This window comes from Sciurus carolinensis, chromosome 8, assembly GCF_902686445.1.
Source record: "Sciurus carolinensis chromosome 8, mSciCar1.2, whole genome shotgun sequence".
Classification (NCBI taxonomy): Eukaryota; Metazoa; Chordata; class Mammalia; order Rodentia; family Sciuridae; genus Sciurus; species Sciurus carolinensis.
This window is the reverse complement of record NC_062220.1, coordinates 121,760,443-121,771,761: the sequence shown is the minus strand read 5'-3', so window position 1 is coordinate 121,771,761 and position 11,319 is coordinate 121,760,443. Positions and strand designations below refer to the sequence as shown.

The following is an 11,319-nucleotide window of genomic DNA, read 5'->3' as shown; positions in this document are numbered from 1 at the left end:
CTGTCGCCAGAGCCGATGGCCACCCACTGCTGGCCAGCTAGCCAGGACCATGGAGGTCCTGGCCAGGAGGTCCTGGGAGCTGATCAGCACTGGCCCAAGCTCTTTGGTGCCAGCTGGGCTTGGAGAGGCCCCAGGAATGGGGATGAAGGCTCAGGTGGATCCCAGAGAGGCTTCTAGCCCCTTCTCCAGCCCCTCTGTGCCCATGAGCCATTCCAGGGCTGACTCAGAAGGACCCCCAACAGAAGATGAGGATTCCCTGGGACTGGCCTTACAGCTGCTGAGGTCTGAAACTGTAAAAGTTTATGTAAACAATGAGATAAATATATTAGCATCTTTTTTTCTGAGCCCATTGAGGTTCCATACTCATTCAAAATGTGCTTTGGTTTAAAAAATAGGTTTTGTGAATTTGGGTATGAGCTTTCCTTTTTTTTTTTTTTCTTTTTTTTTTTTTTTTTCCTTTTTTCTCTTCTTTCCTACTTGACATTGACATCTGCTATTTTCTGTTTCCTGTTTCTCCGAAACATTCAGGAATTAAGTGACTAAAGCAGAGAACTGTAAGCCGCCTTGGCCTCCTACGGCCTAATTTCCTTGTGAGGCTCTTAACATCTCCACACACACACTCACAGGCACGCACCCAACATGGAATCAAAGGAAAAGAAAACAAAACTAAGTGTTGTGTCAACCCCACCCCGCCCCACAAACCCTTAAAATCTTAAATAGGAAACTAGTGTTTTGCTTTCTCATTAAAATACAGAAAAGGCTTGATACAATACTAAGGTGGGTACAATACTATGTCGCACAGACATTGTTGAGTGAGAGGGCTTTGCTCCCAGTCCCTGAAGTTCTGCAGAGGAATCACCTACTTTCGAGTCACCTCACAAATGCAGCTGCCCACGGCCCAGGAGGCCATGCAGGAGGCCAGGCGCGTGCACAATTCCCGGGCGGTACAGACTTTGTGTCGTGTGGCTTAAGTGCTGAGAGGTTGGGGTGGGGTAAAAGAGCAGGGAGTCTGGTAGGGCCCTGCTTCCTCCCTGGGTGAGCTGGAGCCCAGGGGTCTCCTCCACTCAGGTGTTCAGCCTGACTTGCTAGAACTGAGACCTAGGGTCCAGTTCTCTGTCTCCCATCCAGAGGGAAGTGGAATAAGCTCAGGACTGGAGGCACCACAATGGGGGCTCAGCCAGGAGCCTTTATGTGGCCAGAGCTCCCTCACTCCCAAGAACACACTGTTTGCCACTTGGGTCCCTGAACTCAGGCTGTTTTCAGCTGGAGGGGAGGATCTCTAGAGGGTTGGGGTAGGGGATGACTCTGGAGTTTTTTGGTCTGAACTTAAAATCAAAAGAAACACTGACAAGAAATGAAGCAAATGAATATAAAGCCTGCTGGCCCAGTCCTGTGGCTCCAGTTAGCCAAGGACATAAGACAGAACATGGTGACCTTGGTCTGGCCTTGAGCCTGGCTCAGGGCCCATGGAAGTGTCTTTCTGAGGCTGGCTGAGAAATCTGTGTTGAGAAGCAAAGAGTGGGACTCCAGAAAGGGCTGAGCCCATCAGTGGTGGCAAGTCTCTCACAGGTGGCTGGGGGCCAGGATTGCTTGAGAAGTGCTAATCCTGTTCCCCAGGGCTTTGGTCAGCTCCTCCTCACACCTCACTGGCTAGGCAGGGGGCTGCTGCTCTCCCAAGCTAAAGGCCAGGGGACAGGATGGGTGGGGGCTCACTTCCGCCTCATCCTGGCCCTGGCAGGGAACTGCTCAGAGCTGCTTCCTCCTTTAAGCTCCTATGTTGCTCAGGAGCCTGGTGCCTTGGGTGCCTGCCCCTTGTGAGCAGCTCATATTTCTCACGAGGCCCAGTGAGCAGCAGGTGCCCCTTCAGAGAGCACGGGGACCCAGGAGGGACACTCGGGCCAGCCCGAGCCCAACTCACTTCCACTGGAGGAAAACAGAAGATCTGGGCCTCAACTGCCAGTCACCAACGTACTGTTGTCATGAATTCAAGAGGTAGCAAAAGGTCAGAAAGGTCAGAAGTCTCTCCACCTTGTTCAGTGAGGAAAGAAAGTGAAACATCTGTCCATACACGCTGCACATACCACACACTCGCACACACACTGAAATGAAAAACGAGAGTACCAACGCCCTGGCAGCGAATCCAGTCTCCCCCCACCCCCCGAATCTTCCAGTTCCAACAGTCCCATAAATGTTACATGGGGGTTTCTCTTAATAAAAAAACAAGTACCTCTAGACAAAGAATATTCCTCAGAAACTATAGGAAAAGCAAGCACTCCTGAGGTGGCCCAGATAGAACTGAGAACCAGGGAAGCCTTTAGGCAAAAAGAGCTTCTGAGGCCTGAAGAGGTGGGCTCACTGATGTGTCCCACAGTGCCCACCAGGGCTAGGGGAGGACAATGGGGAGGGGCAGCTGCCCCAATTACATTCAGTCTGCAGACCCAGGCTCAGCCCCAAAGGGGCAGGAAGAAAATAAACTATTGTTTGTTTTGGTTTAAAAAACAAAATTTGAAATTAAAAAAAAAAAAAAAAAAAAAAAAGGAACAGATCAGTAGGAATAACAGCAACATGGGCCCAGAGGGCTCTTTAGTTGTAGAGAGGTAGGCGGTGGGGTCACCCTGACTATCCCAACGCCAATGAGCAGTGCTGCCCTGGCTCAAGGAGGGAAGGAGAAACTGTCCTTCCAGCACCTGCTCCCCAGCACCAGGGTCACATGCGCCCACACACAGACACAAGCACACGTGTACACACAAACAGACACAGTCCCTGCTTGGAGGGCCTCCTCCAGACACCACCCCGGCCACAGGCAGCCTTGTCCCCCACCAGCATGGAGTGGGACCCCCCCCCCCACACTCCTTCTCCAACCCAGCCTACAGGAAAGGGACCAGGTCTCAGTGAGACCCATGTGACCCACTCCCACTGGTTCTGCAGAAGCCCCTGCAGGGAGCTGGCAACCTGGATGGGACAGGGAGGTAGAATGGTCACCAGCACCACACACAGGGGACTGAGCCTGCAGGCTTCTCTCCTCTTGGCTTCCCTTGGTACAGACTGTAGATTAAAGCTCTGGGTGTGGGGAGGCTGGGCCAGTGGAGCTGACAGGAGCCTCCCACTGGACCTCAGGGTCCCAGCCCCTCCTGCCGTGCCTCTTTGCTTCTTCCGTGGGTTCCCAAGTGGCGAGTCTGCAGAGGGTGCCCGCGGGTCTTTGGCTTCTAGGAGGGGGAGGTGTGCATGCGTAGGTGGCTGATGAGGTTACGCTGCTGGGTGAACTTGCCCCCACAGAGCTGGCACTCATATGGCTTCTCACCCGAGTGCACACGCATGTGCTCAGTGAGGCGGTACTGGCGGGTGAAGCGCATGCCACACTCGTCACAGGCAAAGGGCTTCAGGCCCAGGTGGCTTCGCATGTGGCGTGTCATGGTGCCGCGCTGTGTGAACATCTTGCCACAGATGTTGCAGGGGAAGGGCCGCGTCAGCCAGTGTGTCTTCTCATGCTGCCGTAGAGTGGCCGGGTCCTTATAAGTCTTCTCGCAGACAGAACACTTAAAGGGCCGAGGTTCAGCAGCATAGGCTGCGCTGGGCGCTGACAGGTCCTCTGCCTCCTCCTCAGCACCCCCACTGCCTGTCTCATAGGCTCCTTCCTCCTTGATAAACAGTTCCTCCTCGGTGTGTGTCTCTACATGGGCATTGAGCTGCTCGGAGCTGGGGAAGCCCTTGGCGCAAGGGATGCACACATAAAGGTTGTCCCCATATGACACTGTCTCATAGCCCTCTTGCCGATACATGTAATGGGCACCAGGGTGGCCACTGCCCCCCTCGCTACCACTCTGCCCACTGTCCTCACTTCCGTCCTTGCCATTCTCCTCCTCTTCCTTGCAAGGGTATGGGGGCTCCCCATAGGGCCCACTGGGGCCACCTCCACCAACACTGCCAGCCAGAATGCCATTAGGAACCCTGTCCCCAAGCCCCTCACTCTCTTCCCCAGGGCAGGGACCCTTGGGCCCTGCTTCTCTCCGCTCAAAGGGGGAGCCAGCCACAGGATCCTTCTTGCTCCATTCCTTCTTGCGGGATGAATGCCGGAGGCTCTTCCGAGGCTGCCCACCTGACCCCTCCAGCAGGCTCAGGTGGTTGTCCTCAGCCCCCTCCAGATCCATGGACTCATCAGGGGTGCCCCCCAGCTCAGCATAAGAGGCACTGTTGGCAATGGGAGGGGCGGAGGCTGAAGGTGGCGAGCCATGCTGACTGTCGCTCAGCTGGGCAGGATCATCAGGGGTGAGGTGGGGTCCGGGAGTTGTGGGAGGCAGGGGTGGGCTCTTCTTGGATAGGTCCAGACCCAGCTCCTGTTCACAGCCCCCACTGCTCCCATTGGTGCTGCTGCTGCAGCCCCCCAGGCCCACCTCCCCACTGGCTGGACAGACACCCCGGCCCAGGCTATGTGTGCTCTCCTGGGTGGAGCCACTGAGGAAGAGCTCATCATCTGAGCCTTTGGCTGGTGGGAGCTCCTGGTGGGTGTGGGTTCCCTTACGCCCGTCCGCAAGCCCTGGATACCGAGCCTGGATAACAGAAGCTGTGGACAGACGCTGGCTACGGGGTGGTCGCCCCATACCAGCAGCCCCAACCCGTCCAGAGCCAAAGGGCTTGCCAGCTCGCTTGAGTTTGCGACGGCAGAGGGCCGCCAACTCCGGCAGCTGGAGGTAGCTGGCAGCAGTAAGGAGAGTGCTGAAGTTGGGCTCGGCCGGCTGGTCACTGGGCAGCAGCTTGCCTGTGTAGATGAAGTCCAGGATCTGCTGGAACACGGTGGAGCTGACCATGTCTGTGTCCAGATTAATGAGGTTGTCGTGCAGGACCAGGGATTTGAAGTAGATGCTACTGGCAGCCAGAACATTCTTATGGGCCCGGAAAATTGAGTTCTCCACCATGATGATGACGTCACACAGGAAGCCCTTGGTCCTCTGCTGGTTCAGCTGTAGCAGGAGCTGCTTTGAGTGGCTGGGCAGCTCCATGTCGGGCCCCATGTCCCCGCGCCCTGCCCACGCACACCACCTGTAGGCAAGAACAGGCATCACATGTTAACTCACTCCAGGGTCCAAGGGCACAGTGGAGCTCTGGATGGCACTCAAGGAATTCTGCACTGACCAGGAAGCTGGGACCTGCACTCAGTCTCACCCCTTTAGCCACAGAGAAGAAACTCACACTCCTGCTGTGTGCAGGTACTGTACATACAGATCACCTCACCAAGGACTTAAGCTATTTGAGAAAGGACAGAGCATCCCCCCAAAGCTATTTGCACTGATGAGAAAATGAAGCAAGGAGGGTGCCAATCAGAAAAACTGGGATCTGAATTTGACTTTACAACATGGGTTACTGCCTCCACACTAAAAGAACTCAATCACAGGTCCACATGAACAAGCAGGTGGCTATGGATTTGAGGAGCAGAGGCCTCTCTAGAGGAGTTAGAACCCTCGGAACAGACCCATCCCTCCTGGGCACGCAGGACCACAGGGCCAGTCTCAACTTTCCAGACAAGTTAGAAATTCAGATTTTCATACATCATCTCCCTCTACTAAAAGAAAGTTCTTTGAAAAAATACTGTGTGGGCCAAATCGAACACATCTGCTGGTCTGCAACCTCTGCTCTACACTGGGGCACCTCTTAGAGGTGGTCCATGCTTTCCAATGTGCTAAGAGTACCAATCCTGCTCCCTACCACCACCACCACTACACCTTTCCCATGGCTTATGGTCTTTGCAGAGCCCACCTCCACTGAGGAGGACCTTGTTGAGGTAAGTACTAAGGCACTCCCCACAACCCCTGAACCCTGCACCCTTTCTAGGAAGGGCTATGGCTGTCTGGGCCTGGGAAAGGAAGCCAGCTGGCCCCTGCCAGACAGGCTGGCACAGACACTAATTGAGGTCATTAAGTAATAAACACACAGATGCTTCTAGTCTCCACAGGAACTTACCAGCCCACTGGTGCAGTAATGTGCCCATGGAGTCCAACCAGACTCCCAACCTGTACTAAGTAGTCCTCTGCCAAGCAAGGCACCCCACAGAGAAAACAAGGACAAGGATGTCTCCCACAGAGCAGAGCCCTGGAAGCAGTCATGCCCTTCACACCCTGTCTTCCCCTCCCATGACACATTGCTCTTCCCAGATCCACACCTGCCCTTATTTATAGATAATTGCATATATCCCAAAGATTCAGAGCTCACTGTGAGTGAACATGAGTGTTAGTGCCCCAAAAAGCACTCAAGAGCCTCACAGCAAGCACCTGCCAGAGGCTCAATCTGCTCCTCACCTAGATTCAGCTAGCTCAAGCTGAAGCAGCTCAGAGGGGTGTTCAGAGGCTGGAGATGTCAGGAAACAACTCCTCCACTCCTTGTTCCCCTAACCTACTAGGCAGAGACAAACAGCTCAGGGCCTACATACCTTCCACACTGGGCCCTAGGGCAAAGCCAGTGTCAGTTTTGACAGGCCTCAGGATACCTCGTGCCCCAAACTTCGCAAGGAAACAAGCAAAGGGCAGAAGAGCTCACACATTCACAACAACTCCCCATCCTGGGCAGTGGGCCCCAGGCTGCATGCACACAAAAGACTTCAAGGCCAGAACAGAGGTCAAGCTCTGCAGGGCTGTATAAGCTGCCCAGAAAACCCGAGGACAAAAAACAGGTGCTATTCTCCCTTCCCCAGGCCTCCACTTCAGCCTACCGGAGTGCCAGGGGCCCAGAAACCATGTGAGCAGCAGCCAGCGGGGGTGGCCTCCTTGAGTGCGTGGACTTCCTGGGGGTGCATCAATGCCTGGTCATCTGGGGAGAAGACAGATAATTATTCAGGCATCAGCAAGGGAAGGGAAGAACAAAGGGATTATGAAGGAGAGGCAACTGGTGTCCCTGAATCCTTCACTGTCAGAAAGGTCTGGAGGATGTCTTTGGCTAGAACACCCAGGAACAGTCAAGCAGGACAGTGGCCAGAGTGCCCTGTAGTCATACCCAGTGGCAGGAAGGTTGAGAAGTTCAAGATCAGATCTGAGAAGCTAGGGTGGGCACTAATTACCCACCAATACACTTATGCTAGAAATTTAGGATACCCCAGGGGCCACCTAGACCTGGGGACACTGGTGGCAGGCACACAATTCCAGGCAAGCAGATGAAGTGGCAGGAGGCTTGGGCAAGGCCCTTCCCAGGCTGGTCACATTTACATAACAAAAGGTCAAAATTGGAGCCACTTGTGCAAGGGCTATTTATAAGAACCAGTCTCAACCGCTTCTGGCTCCCCTGCCTCCTTCTCTCTCAGATGTGCTCTCAGCCCACTCTGGGCCTAGAAGGCCCAGCCCCTCATGTCCAGCCTGACCACATGGCCTTCCCTCTCAAGAGGTTTTGCTGCCTGAGGGATTGCCCCAGTCTTAGGCTCAACCTTTCAATACCAGCACCCTGCCAAAGAGGCTGGAAGCTGCAGTCAGTAAGACTGGACTCCCTCTCTCCTTCAGAGCTCTGGGTCCTGCAGGAAACGGATCCTGAGGTTCTGAGTCCCTGCACCCCACACAGGCCAGGCTGGGCTCTCTTGGAATGGAGCCAGGGGTGGGGGAGGGGGCCTGCAACAGTCTGGAGCCCATTCCTGCCTGCCCTTCCCCCCACCACACCCCCAGGGCCAGGGAGGCTCAGCAGGTCCCTCAGGAATGTGACCAGACCCGGGGTGCCGGCCTCAGGCAGGAGGCTAGGCTTCAGGCTACCAGCTGTCTCTCCAGCCCCTGGTGCAGCTCCCATTTAAGGGGGAGGGGGACTGGTGGGAGAAGAATAAGGTTGGCCCAGGATCCCAAAGGCCCTGAGGGTAACAGAACCAGCTCTGAAGATACAGAGGTCTGAGGGCCAAGAACTCTGTTGAATGAGGACTGGGGCTGGGCCCCTTACCCAAGAGTAGGACAGCGGCAGAGCACAGCCTTGGAAGGGGAGTGGAAACCATTAAAACACTGGTTGGTGAGAGTGATCCTGAAGACTGACAGGAAGTCACAGATAGCATTTGAATCTGCTAAACACCCAACATGCAGCCTGGGCCAGTTAACCTGCTCCTTGCTGGTTTCCCTCATATCTGAGATCAGTCAGAGTCCAATCAACATTCAGAAACCTCTGTCTCATTGCCCACCAGGTGAACTAGGGGTTACCTATCCTTAGCAGGTCAGGCCAGCTACTAGACATTGCGCAGGGAGTGACAAAATAGGACTCAGGGGTACCTGAGCACCTTGGGGGGGGGAATGCCCTACAGGTGTCTGCTGCCTGGCTCTGCCAGGTACTTCACTAACCCAGGTTAGGCTGAGTGACTGAATAAGGTTTCCCAGTTAGGGAAGCACAGGACCCTAGGCTGGGTCAGTTGTGAAACCTAGCAGAAAGGGGCAAGGCTACCCTTTTCTGCATCCTCAACTAGAAATGCCCTCCACAGGGCCACCCTCCTGTTGAAAGCTCATAGCAAGCACAATGCTGCCCTCCCAATCTGCCAGTCTGGGTCATCACTGAATCTACAAGAGACAATATATCCTCAACTCCTAAGAGGGGACCACACACCACCCTGCTATATACCCTGAATCTACAAAGCATTGCTCTTTTCTTCCCAACCCAAATGAAGACAGTCAGAGATCTCCACTCTACCCACTCTCCAACAGGCATAGTAGCACAAACAGCTCTCATGGAAAGGCCATAGACTGGGGGAATGTCAAGGACCTGGAAATAGGACCATGAGCACCAGCCCAGGAAAAACTCAGTACAAAGGCTAGTGTCCTGTGCTGGCAGAAGCCACACACAGGTGGCAGAGATGATGACAGGCTGGCACTTAGCAGCCTCTGGCAGCAGACCTAGGCAGTAAGCCTATCATCCCCAAGGATAGCACATCCAGCCCAGACCCACTGCTGGTCAGAATGCTGGTTCCCAGGATGACCAGGATCTGGGGCAGTTGGAGAACAGACCTGGGATCTCACAGCTGGTCAGGTACTCCTCTAAGGCTGCCACCTGGTCCCTCCCAAGGACAGAACTCTCAGGGTGCCTACAAGAGGGTCAGGAAGAGGTGAAATGGCGCAGAAACTGCCTCCTTGGTTAGGAACCCTCAACTCCAGGTTGCCACTGTGGGTCGGTCCTAGCCAGGCTGACGTCAGCAGGCATGAGTCAGTTCACTCTCCTGTGAACATAGAAGGTATGGTGGAAAGAACAAAAAGATTTGTGTTACCTTCCCAGAACCCCAATTAGACATCAGATATATGACCTTGTTGGTGGGATGGTCACTACCCACCTGCCCTCCTTTTCTCCCCTCCCCATCCATACCACAGTGTAGAAGGCCTATCCTCCACGATGAGGGGAGGCCCAGGACTCAAGGGCTGGTAAAGCACTGAGATGCCCTAGTCTTTCAAGCCACTGACAGCACATGACTGGGTGGAGCCAGGCCTATACAGCTGAGCCAGGGAGTCACCAGAATCCACAACCCTACCCACAGACTCCTGTCCACCTCCTATAAGGCAGCCACTCTAGAAGTCCTGGCCCCATCCAACCCAGCAAGTCCCACCTTGGGGCATGCACCCCAATTGCAAAATATGGTTATCTCTGGGGAACGAGACTATACAAAAACTAGTGTGTCTGTACAGATGTATCTTGACTTATGATGGGTCACATTCCAGTAAACCCATTGTGAAAAATATCGTAAATCTAAAAAGCACTTAATCCACCTAAACTATCAAACATAACAATTTAGCAACATAAAACGCTGAAGACCATCAGTGGTTTTCCTTTGTGATTACCAGGCAGACTAGGAGCTATGGCTCTTGTTCCTGCCCAGCACTATGAGAGAGGGATCATATATACCACATTATTGACAGCCCAGGAAATGAAAATTCAAAATCTGAAGCATAATTTCTACTGAATGCTTTTATCACTTTTGCACCATCATAAAGCAGAAAACTGTTGTCAGCAACAACAAATCCCACTAATATAATTATAATGCACCAACAAAATTAAGAAAAGAAGTTGTAAGTCAAACTAATTAGTCAGGAACAACTGAAGGTTCATTTCTATATTAGTCAACATTTAAAATAAGCATGTATTACCTACTCCCTGATACCAGGCACTGAACCCAGGGGCACTTTACCATCAAGTTTTCTCCCTAGCCCTTTTTATTTTAAGACACGGTCTCATTAGTTGCTGAGGCTGGCCTGAAACTTTCAATCTTCCTGCTTCAACCTCCCCAGGCACTGGGATTAAGTAAATAAGTACATATTACTTTTTAAAAAGAAAAGAGAAAAAAGGGGGGCAGAATGAATGCATAAACATGGATGAATCTCAGACACTGATAAAGTAGAAGTGTCACTGAAGAGTACAGACCACTTCACTTGAGTTAGGGATGTGGCTCAGTGGTAGCGTGCTTGTGTAGCATGCCCAATACACTGGGTTTTATCCCCAGCACTATAAATACAAAACAGAAAAACACAGACAACTTGACTCCATTTATATCAAGTTCTAGAACAGGAAAAAAAAAAAAAAAAACCTGGTCAGAAACCTTCTGGCTGGGTGCAGTGACACATGCCTATAATCCCTGCAGCAGCTCGGGAAGTTGAGGCAAGAGGATCGCAAGTTCAAAACCAGCCTCAGCAAAAGCAGGTGCTAAGCAACTCAGTGAGATCCTGTCTCTAAATAAAATACAAAGTAAGGTTAGGGATGTGGCTCAGTGGTCAAGTGCCCTGAGTTCATTCCCCAGTCCCCAGTACCCCTCCCCACAAAAAAAGCAGATTCTGAGAGGCAAACTGAGGACTGGGGAGGAGGAAGTTTTTCAGTCAAGGGCACCTCTATCTTGCTGGAAGACTGGGTGAGGTAAATGCACTCTCAAAGCTTGTCAAGGCAGGTCATGGTGGCATAAGCCTATAATCCTGGTAACCTGTGAGGATGAGACGGGAGGATTACCAAGTTCAAGGCAAACTTGGTCAACTTAGTAAGACACATGTCTCAAAAAATAAAAAAAGACTGGGGATGTAGCTCAGTAGTAGAGTACCCATGTTCAATCCCCAGTACCCCCTCCAACCAAAAAAACAAAACAAAAAAACCCAACCAGCTTCCAAAAGAGGGATTTTTATAACATTCTCATATCAGCAACTCAGGACAATGCCTCTTCTTCCTTCCCTCTAAGACACAACACCAACTAACCTTTAGTGGGTGCTGCTATATGCCCTTTCCATGCACTTTGTCATTTGACCCTACTGGACTCAGCAACCTAGGAGTCTATGTATTGCCCTCCCCATGAGACAAGGCAGACACCCCTCTCATCTTCATGCAGTTCAGGCAAGCCTCCAATCCACCTCT

At 52.6% G+C, this 11,319-nt stretch overlaps 1 protein-coding gene across 2 annotated transcripts in view; it reads right to left on the bottom strand.

The window, feature by feature from the left end:
• Positions 1–416: 416 nt before the first annotated feature.
• Positions 417–11,319, bottom strand: part of Hic2 (HIC ZBTB transcriptional repressor 2) — a 31,490-nt gene continuing 20,587 nt past the window's right edge. The window contains exons 2-4 of one of the 2 annotated variants that reach the window (XM_047562733.1): positions 8,946–9,154; positions 6,701–6,798; positions 417–5,037 (exon numbers count right to left, since the gene is read on the bottom strand). In XM_047562733.1, coding sequence (XP_047418689.1) covers positions 3,207–5,037; positions 6,701–6,726 — 1,857 coding nt within the window. In that variant the 5' untranslated portion in view covers positions 6,727–6,798; positions 8,946–9,154 and the 3' untranslated portion in view covers positions 417–3,206. The remainder of the gene's footprint in view (positions 5,038–6,700; positions 6,799–8,945; positions 9,155–11,319) is intronic. The other variant, XM_047562732.1, reaches the window with a different exon arrangement.